Source organism: Rhea americana, unplaced genomic scaffold, assembly GCF_003343005.1.
Source record: "Rhea americana isolate MKP2758 unplaced genomic scaffold, rheAme1 scaffold_126, whole genome shotgun sequence".
In the NCBI taxonomy this organism is placed as follows: Eukaryota; Metazoa; Chordata; class Aves; order Rheiformes; family Rheidae; genus Rhea; species Rhea americana.
This window is the reverse complement of record NW_028185328.1, coordinates 301,467-320,700: the sequence shown is the minus strand read 5'-3', so window position 1 is coordinate 320,700 and position 19,234 is coordinate 301,467. Positions and strand designations below refer to the sequence as shown.

At 43.8% G+C, this 19,234-nt stretch overlaps 1 protein-coding gene across 5 annotated transcripts in view; it reads left to right on the top strand.

Moving 5' to 3' along the window:
- LOC146600185 (galactosylgalactosylxylosylprotein 3-beta-glucuronosyltransferase 1-like) overlaps positions 1-18,831 on the top strand; it is a 35,442-nt gene extending 16,611 nt beyond the window's left edge. The window contains exons 1-6 of one of the 5 annotated variants that reach the window (XM_085326028.1): positions 777-1,010; positions 3,534-3,682; positions 4,087-4,625; positions 5,979-6,275; positions 6,770-6,877; positions 10,644-18,831. In XM_085326028.1, the coding sequence (XP_085182154.1) occupies positions 3,571-3,682; positions 4,087-4,625; positions 5,979-6,275; positions 6,770-6,856 (1,035 nt within the window). In that variant the 5' untranslated portion in view covers positions 777-1,010; positions 3,534-3,570 and the 3' untranslated portion in view covers positions 6,857-6,877; positions 10,644-18,831. Of the gene's footprint in view, positions 1-776; positions 1,011-3,533; positions 3,683-4,086; positions 4,626-5,978; positions 6,276-6,769; positions 6,878-10,643 lie in introns of those variants that run through there. The other 4 variants (XM_085326030.1, XM_085326029.1, XM_085326027.1 and 1 more) reach the window with 4 other exon arrangements.
- Positions 18,832-19,234: the final 403 nt, after the last annotated feature.

Sequence of the window (19,234 nt, the reverse complement as noted above, 5' to 3'; positions counted from 1 at the left end):
AGCATGATAGGGCAAGGGGGAGTGACAATGGAGAGGAGGTAAGGCTTTAAAGAAGTAAAATATCTCAAGACAGATTTTCTAAAAACAGGATTAAAGTCAGACTCCTTGTGAGGTTCACAAGTGGCTTGGTGTTTTATGCAGGGTTTAACTTCTTCAGCATYGCATGTTATCAAGAAGCAGTAGAAAGAAGGTGCATGTAGAAATAAATGAGCAAAGAGCACTGGGGAGCTGCACACACAGACAGCATCTCTGCTTTTTTGCAGTGTTCGGGAAGCATGAACAGGGCTGGCTGTGAGGAATACAAGAAAGAACTAGAAAGAGAATTTGTTAAAACTCTTCTAACTCTGATCAGCTCTCCTCTTTGCTCTCTTGGTAACACAGCTTCTACTGCCGCCTCCTCCTTACCTTCCCTCCAGAATCGACCTGAGTTTGCAGCAGTGGCAGGCCTGCTGCATAGAAACTATGCCTGTATAATTAAAGCCTTTTATTAACAAGAARAAAAAAAACACTGGCTACCAGAGGAGATGCTAGCACAGGGCCATTTGTTATTCCAGGCATCCCAGAGCAGGCAAAGAGCAGTGATGACCCTGAGCCAGGGCCTGAGTGAACCTGGGTGTCTGCTGCTGTTACAAGGCAGCACAAAACCCTCCTTTCCCCTTTGGATTTGGATTTCTTTGGTGGCTGTTCCTGTTCTTATGGCTCAGAGTGGCAGGAAGCCTTGCTCTGTGTTGCTGTTCGAATAAGGGAAGGAGATTTTTTTTTTTTTCCAGGGGAAAGCAGCCTCTGTGTGGAAAACACCACCGTGCCCTGCATCCTGCTTGAATGTAGATTGAGCACGAAGGAGCCTGTTGTGCCTGCCCTGAACTCAGCTATCAAAAAGCAAAAAAGTTATAAAGAGCCAGCATGTTTGCTACAGAAGACTGCAGCTGGCATCATGAAAACACTTCTGTACAGCCCCAACCAAGCAGGTCCTTTGGACCACTACTTGATTGGCTTTCCATAGCTTGAAGGTAGAGGAAAAAAACACTTAAGTTKTTTCCTGAGTGAGGGGTTAAGGAGCATTAAGGATTATCACTGTGAACAGTTAGTCTAGGGACCAGTGAAGATAAGTTGCCTAGAGGAATTGCTCCAGCATCATGCAGTTGGTGTCTGAAAAGGAATGAGCTCATGATGCAGTAATTCCCTTACTAGGGCATGTGAGTGTGACTTCTTGCATCTATTTACCTYCCAGAAGACTTGCTGGGACATGCTAGCTCTCTGTCAAATCTGGCTGAAATAAGTCAAATAGTTACTGATGGTAGGGCACTGATGAGCCCTTCAATCACATAATCCTTGTTTTATTAGGAAACCAGGGTAAAATGTCATTGAAAACAATGAAGACTGGTCCCAAGAAGATCCCAGATGATGAATTTAGCGTTATGCCCCCGATATCTTCCATGAGTACCAGGTAGCTKCTGCCACTGCAAATCAGATTCTCTAAGGCTGAAGCAGAGTGATCTTTCCCCTTTGGACAGATGAGGTGCTGCTGGGCCCCAGTCCTGCACATGGAGCTTCCTTTGCATTCAGTGTGCCAGTGTCCTTTTGAAGACCTTGTTTTTAGATGACCAGCCTGCAGCACACCTAGGAAATCAAAGGCAGAGCAGGAATTTAGAGCCAACCAATTTGAACCTCTTTCCTCCTTTTGTGTCAATGTGGTGTCATAACCCTCTCCCCTCAAATTGCCTTCAAYCTAGGGGAGCAAGTGAACCTGAAGGGGCTGTATCATACAGTAGCTCTTCAGTTCCCAGGGACTGCAACTGCAGTTTCCCAAGGGAAACCTCTCTGTAAGAGGTTAATGGAAGTTTTTCCTCCCTTTAGCCTCCAGGAGCATTCCTGTAGTAGGAAGGAAAACCACTGGGAGAAATATTTGACATCAGAAAGGAATCTAAGACGAAATAGACCACACATGTTACCAGGAGGGGAGGGGAATAAAATCTAGCAAATGCATGACTCAATCAAGCATCAGGCAACCTGCTTGGAATGATAGCAAAAAGTCTTCAGATGGCAACAAGTCACTTCGTTTTGCACTGCTCAGTGTTTCCTTAGGCTGCTGTTCTGCAGCAGCAAAAGTGGATCCCTCTTTTTGAAGCATTGCTTTTGTTGCTGGGGGTGTGATAACAGAATGCTTSTGATAACAAAATTGGGAGCTTTAGTACCCAGAGAGGGACCAAAGAGACACTGGAAATCGGAGGAAAATATTCTTGACAGTGTGTCAGAGCCATACATGCACTATGCATGGTGGATCTCCAGAATTTATCTCTGAGATCTAATGCTCATATGACTTACTGCACGTAGGCTACAAGGGGTCTCCCAAACAGGAGAGCCACGACGGGCATCTCACCACATCATGACTTTACATAGCATTGAGTTACATCCCTGAACAAGTGGTCTGTAACAGACATCCAAGGACTTCAGTCTGTATTTTCCAAACTGATCATTAATGTTGGATACTTTGTTGAAGGCAAGCCTACCTTGAGAAGCCAAGGATCTGATTTCTGGATGAACTGTTTATTAATCATATTGACTAGCCSAAGGTGCTCAAAAATTGGGAAAAAAACAAGCACAGGACTGCTGTAGCTTGGAGTGTCTGTAAACAAGGCCCCCCTTGTTGTTGATTATTCCTGATACTTTTGTCCTTTAATTTTCTTTATTTTCCTTTAGTTCCTCTCACCTTATGAGGAGTGCAGGGGTTGAAACCAAATGTTAACTGTTGTGATTCCTCAGATCTCCTGGTCATGTACCTTACAGAAATACTATGAAGGAAATTAAAGTATTATGAAGTCTGTGATATAAAATAAATGCTGTAGTAGCCAAAAACTGCAAGCCAGCAGTAGAAAAAGATCAGGAAAAATTAAACTTTCAGAAAGCACCACGAGCACTGTGGAATGACTGAGGCAATGGCTTTGTGGAAAACTTAATAGGCAATGGTGTGGTTATTGACTGCATCAATGCATCTGCATAAGGAGAATGAACTAAAAATGCAAGAGTGAAAGGGAAGCTAGGCATTTTTAGGACCCCCAACATTTTCTCTTTGTTTTGCCCATTGGCATAYTCATGAATGTAAATTTTGCACACAATTTTAAATAATTCTACCAATTAAGTATATTAAATGCTTACCACTAGGCTTAGGAATGAACACTCATCTGGAATGGGCACAAGTAATAGTCCCCTYAGACCTCAGCTTCAGCAATGTGAACAACCTAAAGTCAAGGACAGCTGGTTCATCTCTGGGCAGCAGGAGGTTCTTTATAGCAACATAAATAGATAAAAGCTTATATTCAATAGCTTCGGAATTGTCAGGCCTTCAACCTAATGGGGCTCCTTGTAAACTTATACTTCAACAAATGCTTTGCTTTATAATAACGTTCAGCATTTATTATGCCTCTCTCTAAGCAAGCCAAATTCAGTCCTTCAGTTTGGTCGCTGATCTTACTGTCCTAGTGTTTATGGTGACTGGTATTTCAGAGGCCTTTCTCTATTCTCTGCCTTGAAAGGTAGAGAGATGCCTGGGCATTGGAAGCTCTCTGCAGCATGCTGAGGAGACGTAATCTTCTTACCACGCTCCTGATCGCCTTGCCATGGGCTCTTCTCCTAACTTTGTGGCATCAGTACCCAACCACCCGCTACCTCAGCCTCCTGAGAAGTAAGTGTAAGATCTCTGCTGTCAGCATGCCCACGGCTGTGACAATTGCTGGTGACAGTCCTCAGTAGGAGACTCTYCCTCATGGGATGAGTTAAACCAAGATAAATTTGCTCGAAGGCCCCCTAAGTGTCTGATTACAGCTGGYAGCCAAGCTGTTCTTAAGAGTATGTTAAAAATGCTCCTTAGGCTGTCTTCAGGGAGAGCAGGTGCTGTGCTGAGCATTGCTGTCATGATGCCTGTGAGAGGGAGCACTCTGAGAAGAGGGGTTGCCAGGAAACCTCTGCCTCAGGCAGACTCCAGACAGGCAGGTTTCCAGCATCCCCGGAGAGGAGGTAGCCCTGCAGTGATTAATTTTCTAACATCTTTCTTCTTCTTCCTTCCTTCTTTCCCTCCTTTTGTCCTAGAAGAGACAGATGAGAATGTGACCTCTAAAACTCTTGTCAATGGAACCTCAGCACTGAGAGAGGAAGGCCTCTCATCATGCATGCGGCAGCAGCAAAGCATGGTGGCAACGCCTAAAGTCATCCAGAATTATGTRTACTCCAGGCCTCCTCCATGGTCAGACACCTTGCCAACCATCTTTGTTATCACTCCTACCTACACTCGGCCAGTGCAAAAAGCTGAGCTGACCCGATTGGCAAATACCTTCCTACACGTACAGAACCTACACTGGGTGGTGGTGGAGGACTCGCCTCGGAGGACCAACCTGGTATCCAACCTGCTGGAGAAGGCAGGGCTTAACTTCACACACCTCAATGTGGAGACTCCCAAGAGTCTGAAGCTGGGCTTGTCCTGGATCCCATCCCATACCCCAAGAGGAACATTACAGAGGAACCTGGGGCTGCACTGGCTGAGGAACAGCTTCAGCAACACTGCACCACCAGAAGGGGTAGTGTATTTTGCTGATGATGATAATACCTACAGCCTGGAGCTCTTTGAAGAGGTAGGAACGATAAAATTACATGATACAGAAAACACAGTATAGCAGTATAGCCAAACCTATACAGCTGGACCTCTCAAGGCAAAGTCCTGCCTGCACTTACAGAGATCTCTGAGATAAGACTACCAAATGAACTTTTCACATCAGCTGGGAGACTGAGGGTTCTGGTATGCTGCCTGGAGCCCTTCCCTCTCTGCACTCCATGGGAGCTGGGAATAGCGCATATGTAAGCCAATGGTTATGCACATCTAGTAGCCATTCTTTAAAGGGCTGAAGGAGCAAAGAGTGCATCAGCCAGGGTGTAGGCTGCAGATGTGCATAGGCACTCGCTCAGCATTGCACTATCTACAGCTTTCTCTTGTCAGGTTTGTTTTCATAGGGATCATAGAATAAATGCCCCAGAGGGGCAGAAGTTCAAGAGAAGTGATTTGGTTTAATTAGGCACAAAAGACAAACTTCTGCCAAAACATAGATCTTCACTGTTGTAACAGTGTTAGAAAAGTTTACTGAGTGTCTAATTCACTTTTCCCCCTTTCCTGCCCTTCTGTATTCTGAGTTCCAACCATCACAACAGAGCTGTGTTCCTGGGATCAGAAAAGCTTGCCCAGATTTCTGCTGGAGACTTGGCTTTTGTGAGACGTCAATCTATTGCAGACTCACAAAGATGATTTTTCAGTAACACTCACTTGTCACCAGTTTAAGCCAAACTATAACACACCRATCTAAATCCCATGTTATGCATCAGAATACATTTCCAGGTTTCACAATTTTCTAGATCTGTTTTTAGATCTCTATTAAGCTCATCCTTTCCAATTTCCTTCCAAGTCTTTTCAGGTAATTTCAATAAACACACCCTCTTAGGAAGTAGCCATGGATGGCAGAACAAAGCAGGGTGGTGGGGGGGGAATCTGCTGTAATTAAGGACAGAGATATATTCGGTAAAGGAGGGAGATTACTTGGAAAGGGGTGACGATAGTGTGAATAGAGTTGGTAACAGGGAGTTAGAGACCCAGTAGAAGTTTCTTGGTACGTTTCTACTTAAAAAAATTATAAAAGTTCAGATGAGATCAGAAACCAAGGTTTTCCCTTTTCTAGGGAACTGAACATGGCTAATAAAATGCAGCAAATTTAGAGCTGAAAAAAGGTGTTGAAACAGAGTTCATGGCATTGCAGGCTGTAGTTTTTCAAGCAGTAGCATAGTTGAAGAAGAATTTGTGCTGCCTAGAGCTGCATGATTGTGCAGGAGGTCAATAGGGGAGGACAGGTGCCAAATAATACAGGGAATGGTATACTAATGGGCTGGGATAAACATCACGGGCTTGAATTCTTGCAGCACTGTTTCCTTCTGGCCTACAGATGCGCTATACAAGAAGGGTGTCAGTCTGGCCAGTGGCTTTCGTTGGAGGTCTGCGATATGAATCCCCAAAAGTAAGCCCAGCAGGGAAGGTGGTAGGCTGGAAAACCGTTTTTGACCCGAATCGACCCTTCGCTATTGACATGGCTGGATTTGCCATCAGCATCAAGCTAATCTTGGAGAAGCCTCAAGCCAGTTTCAAGTTGGAGGGAGTTAAAGGAGGCTACCAGGAAACCAGTTTGCTGAAGGATCTGGTGACTATGGATGGGTTGGAGCCAAAAGCAGCCAACTGCACAAAGGTGAGCAGGATAAGAGACCTTGAAGATATCTTCCTCTTGCTCGGTTCTGGCCTCTCCTGCAGCCTCCTGCTATGCCCCATTCACCTTCTTCTGTGGCTGCTACTGCGCTAGAGCAGATCAGCTCAGAATCTTGCTGAGGGAGATAGACAGAGCCTGTCAAATGCTTTGCAGATGAGAAGCTCAATGAGTGCCAAGGAACATTTAGTGCTATGCACTGTAATTGTGTTAATAAAGAGCCTCAGCTGCATAATTCACACCTTGCTTTTTTCCCCAAAATCCAAGAGGATTAGCAGAGGATGGAGTCTGGAGTTCTTGTCCAGAACGATCTTTCCTCCTTGGCACTTACAAAGTCTCCCCCCAGGACAGAGACTTTGAGAGGGAGGGTTGCACGCCTCAAACAGTTCTGAGCCCCAAGTTGCTCAGGATCCTACCTGGTGCCCTCAGCATTTCTGTGGCATCCAGAGCCCCTCAACTCTCTCTGTGGTTCCCTGTAGGTGCTGGTCTGGCACACAAGAACTGAGAGGCCTACTTTGGTTAATGAAGGCAAACGTGGATTTACAGACCCCAGAGTAGAGGTGTAAGCAGAGAACCAACTCCAGAGTGTGAGTATCCTTGTATTTATTACTTCTAGCAAGGCAAATAATCTACACTGTTTTCCTTATATGTGTTATTAGTTCCTCTAGGACTGCATATATAAGAAAGTCCCACCAATTCCCTTATCATCACCCTTTCCACAAGAAACGAATTCTCACCTTTACTCCCTTACTGTCTCAATAACTGAATCAACTGAATCAATAATCTTATTGATTCAAGCCTTCTTGCAGTTCACATAGAAGTTTTGCCTGCATATAGATGAGAAAAAAAAATGGCAGGAAAAATCTCATGGTTTCACTCAGTAATAATGACAAGTCAAAGTTCTTGCTCCCCTATAAGAGATTCCTACCACGTCCAAAGTCTCTTGAGTGTGGCAGTTGCTCTACAGTGTATGGAAAGACATCACATTCCTGCAGATGAGCTTCTTCCCTTGCAACTTTGCAGCCCTGCCACCTCTGCTGTGATATATTTGTCTACCTTCRGCTTTTCTCCTGTAACAGGCGCTGCATGAACCTCTTACATGAACAACCATGGTATGGGGCAGCATGTAAAGGTTGATGGGACACTTATACCATCTCAAAACAGCAAAACAGCAAAAAGTAACCTACACAAACTCTCATGCAATCTGAGGGGCTCCAGTACTGACATTATCAGAGGAAGGAGTACGTCTGCTGTTGAGGAGAAATAGTGAAGGCACTAAGAGTGCCTGTATGGTCCACAGAGGGGGGGAGGGTTTACAGCTACCACCACAGGTGAGGGCAGGAATGTATCAGAGCTCAGTGATACATTCTTAGAAATTAAGAATGATGAAGAGTAGGTTCCAGACGAGCTGTAGAGACATTGACCTCTAATGTGTACCAGCTATATGGTAGGCTGYAGCTGGGCTCTCTGCATTGTTGTGTGCTTGGCAACACCACTCTGACACCATGGCAGATCAAGCCAGATGAGTATCTCTTATCCCAATTATCCAAATCCAGCACGATCTGATGGCTATGACCTCCTCTTTATATCATCTGCCATGTCCTCTGATCTCAATGTTTGTCCTTGTCAGAATCCTAGCCCACAAATCGCAGAATAAAGGCATTAATCTGGGAGGATCCAGGTCTTCCTGAAATGGCACATTTAGCATCCTGCACTCTGTGGCAAGGTACAGGATACTGAATGTTTTATCCCTCCTGTTTTAAAAGAAGATATTTCAGGGCTGCTTTCAGTTCAGTCCTCAACATATGCTTCAACTCAGATCTACCAGTGGAACAAGAATGACRGATTTTTTACACAGTCATGAAATTCTGCACTGATCCAGCATGTGTATTACTTGTARTTGTGTACAGCATTTCCGCATCATCTTGTCACCTCTGAATGACAGCTATGCAAAGAATGAAAAGCAACTCCAGCTCCTGCACATTGCAGGGATGGGAGTAGGGACTCTGGTGTATCCTACTTGGCCCTCCTATTGGGCTTAAACCCTATATCGTATCTGCCAGCCTTCCACGAATATCTCAGATATCCYAGGGAAACTAAAATGATGCCAGACACCTATGCTTGGCAACAGCACCTCTCTTAGCCTGTGCTTGTTTGACATCCACTAGCAGAAACGTGCTCATTTTATATACCCATTCATGCTAGGCCTGCAATAAAGTAAAGCTATGACTTCCCAAGCTCAGCTCTGYTCAGGATCCAGTTAACTGATAGGGAAGTACCACATCAGACATGATGAGCAGACTGAAAAAAAGAAATAGACATATTAGGCCTGCTTGCCTTCTTATCAGAGGAGGAGATAAGTACTCCATTACAGATTGAGAGCACRGATGTAATGGTTTTATAAATGTACTATGTGTCTGCTCTTTTGTCCTCCCCCTCACTCCCTCCTGCCCAAAAACTGGCCATCCTCCATGAGAAATGTCATTCACCAACAGTGAATTCTCAAGGGGATGGCTTCCTAAAGGTCAGAATTTGACCCACAGTCCCTTCTGTATCATCATCTTCTATGTAGGGCACCTGCCCTAGCCTGCCAACTGGGTAGGCAGCACCCACTCGAGGAAAAAACTCCAAAGCAATGCCTTGAGTGTAAATGTGCTGCCSTGAGAAGTCTAGTGGATTCAGCTGAGAGAAGCTTTGGGCAATCAAGCAAAATCACCATGTTCTCCCTTAAAGTTTTAAACTGACATCCCTGCTAATGACTGTACTCTAGAGGTTCCCTAATATCAAGACTGCTGAGCTTCAGAATCTTGCAGACATGATCTAGATAAGCTAGAGGAAAAACAGGTAAAATTCCTCCCCTGGGGATGTTCTGTTCTATAGCTACAATTGTGAGAATATTTCTGTCTTTCCTCCCAAGAACTTGTCCTCCTTTTGGGTCAGATTAGGCCASGTAAGTCTCAGACCTCCCAGAGGCCTTTTTCCCTTTTAACACCTGGGGGCATGAGCCAGAAAGACATTGCTCAGTGCAGGGTTTGGCGCTCTGTTAACCCCTTAGTTCAACCACTTTCATGGCTTCTGGACATGTGTGCATACTCTCTGGATTGCCACAGGTGCAGTGTAAAGGGATGTGCTGATCATGTAATCTGCAAAGATCAGGCTTTAATGGGTACCACATAMATAGCAGTTATATCCTCTCAGTTAGAGTTCACTCTTTTCCTCACCTGCATTCCCACTGCTCTTAGCTGTGTTTAGCTGAACTGTTGCAGTGTTTGTGAMTCTATGAGAGAAGAACTATACACTCCAAATCATAGAAGATCAGAAAAGAGGAAACAGTAAGACATACGCCATTATTTTGCTTTTCATAAGAGACCAAAAAAAAAAAAAAGCTCAAAATTCAATGAAAGTGTTTTACCTTTATGCATTAGAAATTCTATTTTTTTTCTGCCCCAAGAAACATTAGGAAGGATCTGAAATGTGTTGAGATTTAGGACAGTGAGTGAGATCCTCAGCTGTTTCTCCTGTCGCTTTGTGCAAAGTGGAGGAGTAGGAGGGAAAAAAAAGAGGTCTCTGAGCTCGTCTTCAGCTAAACTAGCACTTCCACTGTGGAGATATTGTAGAAAGTAATCATAAGCCCGTTTTCTGAAAAATGCTGTGGGGACAAGCAGGGTATAAAGGGGAATGTTGGGTATGTGGGAAATCCTTAGGATTGTCTGTATTACAATAAGGGCCACAGATCAAGCAAAAGCCATCACAGCATATGTCCSTGCAGACTATGTATTGGGACCCACCATAGAAACAAAATCATTGGTTTCTGAGAGGGGAATTAGTTTCCCTTAGTATTTTTCCTTTGTTAAATCCTGAAATCTATCACTCAAAAATGGTGTTACCTGTTCTATCGTTATCACCTATAACAGGCCTTTGAGAGAGCACTCACTTAGTTTAGTACARCTCCTTCTGCCTTGTGACATCTGGAGACAGGGAAAGAAACTCCCCCACTTTCCAGAGCTTCCAGACAGGCTAAACAYGGATCCTCAGACCTGATCATCTTGCTTTTTCTTGAAAAACTATCAGAGTGGGTAAATAACAATTTTACTGAAAAAAGAACCTCCAAAACCTTTTACTAATTCATTAAGAAAAACATTCCACCTCTGAACTCTGTGGTATAGATAGAACAATCAGCACTTCAGCCATACCCCTAACCTGAAGTGGTAGCRTGGTTGAGGAACCTAGTTACTGATGCCTGGTTTTAGTCAAGTACAGCTCTCTTGAAAATTCTTCTCTTGCCATGATGCAGTGGATAAGATATTGACACCTTCCTCCCTTCCTCACTCCATCTTGTGTTTGTTTTGACAGAGGCACAGGGCACCGTTGGTTCCACAAGTTCGTCAGCAACCACAACAGCTGTGCACGCTGCCCGTTCTCCCCAGCAGTCTGCTCCACCATTGGAGGATGACAAACATCCCTAAATATGGCCACATCTATCAGCTGCCATGCCCAAAAGGTGGTAACAAACAGGGACAGAGCTGATATAGTGCCCTGTAATCCTACAGATCTTTACTTTTGACTTCATGTACTGGCTCTCATTTCCCATCTGGAAGAAGAGTGCTTCCCTTCCCCTATGGGCCCTGTGTTCATTCATTAAACGGGAAATTTATTAGACGTGATCTTCATTCTCTGCTGTGTCAACGTAAAGGCTGAAATCCAGGGTGGCTATGGGATCTCTGAAGATCTCTCTTGGCAGCTTGTGAAACTGTAGTTGTACAGCTGTGGCGAGCWACAATGATTCAGAGGCTGAAGTTGTCACAGAAGCATATCTGTCAGTCAGCCTGAGAATGGCATGCTCTCAAAGCAGCTTAAAAACACAACTAGCGTAAGAGAGACTCTTCCTCTGAAGGATGCACTCAGATACCTGTATGGCTCAGCCTTCAGTTTTTTTTCAACTGTGCTGAAACACCTCATTCTCAATTTGGGAGCTCAAAAAGTTATGTAGGTACCAAGGAGGGATCCATTGCCTACACCTCAGCTTGTTGCTTCAGCTGAGAATGGAACTGCCCTAAATTACAGTTGTTTTGGAAAATGCCGTACCAGATCCCCAGACCCACAGCCCTTCAGATGAAATTCCTCTCCCCCTCAAGGAGACGTGGCAAGTACTGTACCTCATGGCCATGCCTGCGTGTGCCACTGGAGAGGCCAGAAAGCAGCAAAAAGATGGGTGGACTTGGAAGCTTTGTTTCTAGCCTTGAACCCCATTGCAGCGCCATCAGGCACTTCAGTAGCCTCAGATCAGATATATAGTGTTGTTTACTCAATTTCCACACACAGAGACACCTCTTTGGAGTGCAGGTGGGTGAGAAGTGCTCAGAGAAGAGGAACGCTGAGCCTGTGCTCATCTCCTGTGAGAACATCAAGGAATGTGGAGAGACGTCATCAAAAAACTCTTCTTGMGCACCATAAATGACAACTGAAGTAACAAATGTGACAAATGAGTTTCAGGTGAACTTTGAAAGGCATATTTGCCCCTGTGATCAGACAGAAGAGTCATGGTTATCCAGAGCAAGTTCTTTTTCCCTTAATAAAACAGGGGGACAGTGAGGGTAAAGGCAGCCCACAAAGGAGGATGTAACAAATAAGGACTGGAGGATAAACTGGATTAAAAGCACAATTGTTTGTACCACGTAGAAGAGGGGCAAGTGTCACTCCTATTTCCAGGAAGATACCTTGAATGACCWAGAAACCCCTCTAAGCACATCTTGAAAACCATCTTCACTCAAGCTGTGAGAAACAAGGCTTTAGGCTTTCAAAACACATTGAGAATTTTCATAGCTGGGGGAAAGTTATAAGTAATTGAACCATTCCTCACCCAAGAAAACCTGAGTTGGCAGGAGACTTATTTATTTGTTGATTTATTTATACTAAAGTTCTTTTCTGCCTTTTCCTTGTTTTGTTTTGCATTTTAGCTTAGCTCATCTAACATATTCATGAAGAAAGAATATTTCCCCCCTCACCCCAAATTCTCACAGAAGAATAGTAGAGCTTTGCATTCACAGCTGAATGTCATGTTTCACGTTCCCTGGGGTTTCTTTACAATGGCATCTTAAACTGGCAAAATAATCATAAACACAGCAAGGAGGTGCAGTGAGGGAAACTACCATTCCTTTATGCAAGAGATGTGGATGGCACCAAGTTTCTGCCTCCCAAGCAGTCATAGTAAGGTGAAAATATGCAAAAGACTGCCTCACTCAGCAGACAATCCCTACGGGATGCTGGGAAGTTTCCAAGAAGAGAGCTTTTCAAAGGATATCTGAGACAGAAAGAGAGAGAGAGTCAGTCCATGTTCCCTYGCGTGGAACTAGTAGCAGCACATCCTGCTGTGGGATGGGGGTTAGAGTACAAGGAGGAGGAAAGGGAGTAAGGCACAACTTCTCAGAGAATTCATGAGAAATCAAAGACTAGGCTGCAAACAGAGAAATGGAGGCTGTCCTTAATTTGAGTGTAATGGGGCTCAGGCCAGAGATAAGCACACCCAGGAGAAAAAGCTACCTTGCCCATCAGCTCAACATGAAGGAATACTAAGTGTACCATGAAAATTGTGTCTTCTCTAAACTCTAGAAAATAGTCCTATTTTCACAAGGGCCTGGCATGTTGGAACTGGACAGCAGGAGGGGAGCCTGGCTTCTGTAAAACACTTTTTCTTCTTTATTTGTCAGAGCTTTATGTCCCGACCTCTACATAAGGTAATAGGTCCTCTGGTGGGGCTTTGTCCACCTCTCCCTGCCAACTGACCGGCAGGCTCACTGATCCCATCCCGCATTAAAACAAGTGACCTTCTTGGTGATTTTAATGAATGAGCAAAAAAGAGGGAATAGAGGAGTTATTTAGGATCTTCCATTTTCCYCTCTGTGATGGGTAAGGTTACTGCCTGTATGAAAAGCAGGACATATGGTGACTGATTCTTTGGCCTTTAATCCTGCTTTTGGCTTTTTCATGCAGGTCCTACATAGAGTTTCGGCATTGCTTGAGTAAGTTTGTAGCAAAGGTCTATTGCCATTGTAAAGGATACCTTCCAACACACGKTTTTTAGGGATTTCTTTGCTCTGCATTCCTATAAGAAAGTGAAATTGTTATTCCTATTTTTCCCACTGAGAACTTGGATTCCCATGAACTGTGCTACACTGTCAGCTCAGTGCAGGTCTGAGCTTGCTCTCAGGACTGGAGCCTTCACACCAGTTCTATTCTCGAYCCAGCCTGACCCTGGAGCCCTGCAGGAGAGGAAATTCTGTGAATCAATGAATTTGGTTCACTCTAAATTGTGCAGACCCAAATCCTTGTATGGGCAGTATGAATGTACACAACCACTATTCCAGAATAGCAGACATTTGGACCTGTTCACCATAAATACTCCTTCTTTGTAGAGCAGACTAAGGACAGCAAGGACTGCTGTCAGTCCAGATGCATCAGCTAAGCACAGATGAGTAAGAAGTATCACAAGTTACGATGGCTATTTGCTAGTAGAGCTTGGTGAAAGAGCCCAAGAATGGAGCAGCAGTGAGTGTCACAGGTTTCAGGGTAAGCAAATACAGGGGTACAGTAGGAAGGGAATCTGCAGATCAACTCTAAGATGCTGAAAACAAGAGAAGGCATCAAAACAACTATTTTTACTAGCATATTAGTGTCTGATATTCATATTCTCTCAGATTCATCCTATTCATCAACCAATGAATACTACTAACATTTCCTGTTGCAGAAAATACTATTGACAAGGGAAAGAGAATATCAAGGAAGCAATTTTTAATGGTTATTTATTTATATTGAATGGTACTAGAGCATTATTAAATATGATGTAAATAGTACAATATGGCACCATTGTCTGTCTTGCAGTGTAAGTGCTTATTTCTTTTCCAGGAAAACCATGGACTCGGTAATGAAGAATGTTATCATTCCTTTCAAGGGTATTCTCTTCAGTCTTCATCTGACCTAAATGCTACATGGGAAATGTAAGCAGAAACATTTCAGTTTCCTGGGAYTGGAAGAGGTTGCCTGCATTACAGAGGTGAAGGAAAGAGACAGAAAGCAGCATGAGTATTTTGTCTAAACTACACAGTTTCATGGCATCTCTAGCCACAACTTGTCATTCAAGTGATGTAGTGACAATTCCTACCAAGACTGCTCTGTAAAAGTGCTGATCAAAATTCAGAAATGGGTGGTGGTCAAAACACAGGGCAGTTCTCCATCACAAGGTTCTTAATGCAACGACAATCTGTATGGCAGTCATACCTAAACAAGGCTGCTAATAGTGAGCAAAGACTACATAATTTTTGCTGGGTGGACTTATTTAGGTCTATTCTGCAGGTAGCAGTACAGCTTTGTTGGGTCAGGCAACTCCTGCACCCTGTCCTTCCATCTGGAAAGATGCAGGACAAGCTCCTGGCAGCATGATGGTAAGATATAAGGGATCCCCCACAGGAACACAGAGACGTATCACCTCTCTAGGGTCTCAGCAAAAGTTGATCCACGGTCATGTATCTGTTTGGCCAGTGTGCTACGTGAAGAGTCTCCCCAAGTGGTCCTGGAGGCCCTGAAACCCCTCAAGAGACATTTTTCAACTGCCTTCCTCCTGCAGGATCAGTTCCTCAGGACAGGTAGCAGCGAGTGGCAGCCAGGGCAATAGCTTGTGGCCCTGTGCAATTGCATCTCCTGGTGAGAGAGGGAAACATCCAGGAGCAGCACCAACAGGGTAAGAAGGAGTAGGCTAAGGCATTGTAAGATTTTGTCTTTCTAATGAGTCGCACACTGTTACCAGTTCCTGCTCCTGCCAGTCCCTAGTAAGCCACAACACACTGAGGAAAGTGTATAAACCCTCACCAGAGCACTAGATGTCAATGGGATCAGACAGAGAAGCAGCTCTGGTCTCTTGATTTTCACTATTCTCTCCAGACAGGAGGAGAAGGGATAGRCCTACTTAATGAGACCTACTGTGGGCTAATTCACGAGCTTGGGAGAAGCTAATAGACCCAGGTCCTGTTTCTAATGTTGTCATTATGAGCATTATTGTCATAATGCTGTCATTGCTCTGTCATTTGGCCAAGGTACATGCCATCAGTTATCTGTAACTTTGAGTTTTCTACAACCATAAGGGACCTATGCCTCAGAAAAACGGAAGCACTTTAAGACTCTTTTGAAGAARCATTGCTAAAAATTTAATGTATCAGATAACAGGCCAAATCCATGCCTGCTTATGTCATAACAATCACACTTGCAGAATTATCATTTAAGGTGCAACATGGGATGTACAACAAAGGCTCTGAGAAAAGCTGAGAAAAAAATGCAGTGGCTCAAGGTACCTGAAGTCTCTGCTCTGCTAGAAAAAAACAGTTTCATCCCTAAAACAGGGACAGTTCTGCTTGGCCATGGTGGCTGAAAGCCTCTACAGTGCCTTTGGCAAAGATTAATACTATCTTCCTCTTTCCGTGATAGAAATCCTGGGATGGGGAGAGCAGCAGATAAGTAACACTGTCTGATACTGCCTGACCGCACTATTGGGTATTGCTCTGTTACACCAGCACATAGTTCCTTCCCTCTGTTYGCAATGCACCTTTAAGGCTGAACTTCCCAACCACTCTACCGCATTTTCACCAAGGAACTGGTGCAGGTCCCAGGAGAAGGGTGTGGGAGGAAGAAATAGAAGAAAGAGAAAGGCAAATAAGAATGAATCTTATTAAATGGTGTGAGGTACTTCTCTGTTTCTCATCAAATTCAAGACTGATTGGAGGTGAAATTACACTTGGAGGGAGGGGAAGCACCCTCCCCTAGGACATCCACAGGCTCTTGCATAAACTTAATTTCAAGCTCTGTTGAAGATTTTTTTTTTTTTTAGTACACATTCGTTTAATTTCTCAGTCAGACATGTGAAAATGAGAAAGTCAGACCTTTGACTGTGAAGATAGCCCTGTGCCTGCTTCTTATGGATCCAGTCTCACATTGTTTTCTTCTGTTACTGCCCTCAATATATCTGTGCTCAGGGGTTGCTAAAATGCTTGCCATCTTCTTTCCACACTTCAGCAGAGACAGTTAACATATATATTTTTTCATTTAAGCAATTCATTTTGAATTAAAAAAAAAAAAAAGAAAAGTAAAGAAAGCAAGCAAGCAAGCTTTCCACAGCTCGGTTTAGAACAGGGATATTGTGACCTTGAAAAGGCTCTGTGGCTTGGGTCTGTCTGGCACCATGAAGCGCTGTTCTGCATTCAGCTCTGCRATCCATACTTGCTTTCTAGTGGGAAAAACGCTTATGGTGGGTTATGATCCAGTCATTTCACTGACGATGGCTAAAAGGGAAGGAGAGGAGTCATGACTCTTGYATTTGGTTTTGAAAGGATATTGAAGGAGGAAATCTCAGAGGTTTAATTCTCCAGGCACCTCAAAAAGACACGCTGTTTGCACACAGTCTAGCTAGTTATGTTAGTTTTCCAATCTCAAGAGCATATATACTCAGAGATTTAAATAAAGAGGCTGTTACCTTTCCTGTTGATCTGCTCATGCCTGGAAACAAGCACAAGGTGACAGCTATAACAATTAATGTGGTTGCCAGTTTAAGTTAGCTGTGCTGCTGGTGCAGGTCAGTTCCAGGGTGCCTCGTTTCTCCCTGCCTCAGAAATGGGTGGAGGCAGACAGGCTTTGCCCAGGTTTTTCCTACATCATGGTTTCCTACTGTGATCCAAGGATGGACTGCAACCAAAGCATAAATTCAGGCAGTACCAGGTCCTAAAGCCGTCGCTGCCAGCAACTGCAGGCCATACCACTGAACTCTTCATTCCTCTGTTTGGTTCACTACTGACACAGAAATTAATTCTTTCTTGATCATGGTATTGCATTAACTGGAGCTTTCAATAGAGCAGTGAGTGTCTCCTTGTATTATTGCAAATCCAGCAAAGGATTAATCATTAGCAGGATGAGTAGGAATTYGAAAGCAGGAGAAGTCCATGTTTACATATTGGGAGTCTTCTGAAAGATTCCCTGCAGACCATGCTATTTCCTGCAGCTTTCTCAGTTTTCAATGAAAGTTAAAGGGTAGTACTTTTTGGTACAAACTGTGTAACRACAGTGGCGCTGAAGTGGTGTCATAAACCCAGCTATTGACTATGCGTGGAAGGGGCAAACAACATGGGTTCAAGCTGTGGAGGGAACATGTCTTGATTCTTTTCTAAAGACAGAACAAATACAAGCGAATGCTAGTGGAAGACTAGCATGGTGAGAGTTGGAAAGGCCCCAGGTAYGTAAAACCAGATATTTACTTTTTTACTTGCTTAGTCATCAAAATATTTATTTAATGATATGTACAGCAAGAACATCTAAGAGTCCTGGTCATGGACCAGACAGTATGCAAACAATTGCTATGTGCGGTGAACAAGTGGAATGGTTCTGTCTACGAAGAGTTTACAATCTAAAACAAGAGATGAGGATTACAAGGAAATAAGCTAACAATGACTAGCGCAATAAATCTGCTATGTCAGTACAGCAGTTTTCTCTAAACATCGTGGAAAAGGATGGATTGGAAGGAGAATAGCTAAGTATTTTCAGAGCTRGCCAGACATGGGAAAAGGCAAATCTCTTGATATTAAGCAATGCCAGATAAGGCGAGGAAAAATCTTGAAAATGAAGACAAGTAAGGTGGGTTTGACACAGTAATGGAGCAAGAGTACTGTTTTCCCCATGACACATCGCGTTTGGCTCAGCAAACAGCAGCAGTGTTTTGCCTGGTTTGGGGACATATTTGCTAGCTGATGGGTCCACATGCAGGAACCAGCTGTCAGACTGGCTGCTCCAGCTTGGAAAGGGACAGGAAGCAAAGCTAAATGAATCTGCCCAATTTTGCAAGCACAAATTGGGGTCTTATTACTCTTTTCTTAAGGACTGTGGTAGGAATTTATTATCTGTAAGACTTTTTCTCTTCTGTGAAATTTAAGTGAAAGCGGACAGCACGCTTGAAATTTATTATTGGAGAAGACAGGCCAACAGATAGCACAACCACGTAAGCCCCATTAAGAAATCATCCCAAAAAAAAAGAGATAGACATAGAAGCYAAAATTTTATAGGCAGTTAAGCTGCTAAAGGAAATTCCTCACTGTGAAGTCTATCCAAGTGAAATCCTGCTGTAGTCGCTTCTGAAATTGGTATTGTATTAATTTCAGTTTATCTAATTTAGTTCAGTTCAATAATTAATTCCAAGTCAAGAAAAYGACTATGTGTTGAAAGCGTAGAAGAGCTTTCACTCTCTCCTTGCCTATGATGGAAAACTAGGTGTGACAGATGTGACATTTATTTGTTCTAAAACTATAAAAAATAGTGGCTATAAACAGTTACTTGTCCATTTAAATATACTGCTCCTTTTCCTTAATAAATCAGAATGAAATATATAAACAATGTATTCTGTTATCATCAGACTAAACACAACGAAGTTTTAACTAACGAAAATGATTTTAAAGTGCTTGCTTTCAACATTTTTATGTAAGTTTAATTTCTACCGAAAAGCAGCTTGACATGAATCATGCCAAAATTATCTTGTAAATAAAATAAAATAAAAAAAAAATTTTTTGTCATAGTCTAATACAGCAAATGTAGAAAACGACACTGTGGATTACTGCATGTTACACTATATTCGTGTTTAAACCGTTTTACAGCTTCGCAGGGGTCCTTGCCCCTCTTCCCTCCAGCTACTCCCCACAGCGGAGGCCGCTCCTCTCCGGAGTCACTCGGCCGTTACTCAGGCGGGCAGAGAAGCTCACACAAGGTCGCGGCCAAAGCCTGCACGAGCAGAGACCACCAGCGCTGAGGGCCATGGCAACGCAGGGCGCTGAGGCGGCGGAAGGCCGGGGACTACAGCTCCCACCATGCCGCGCTCCGACCCACCACCCCCAGCGCGCCACCGCGCCCCGCCTTGCATGGTG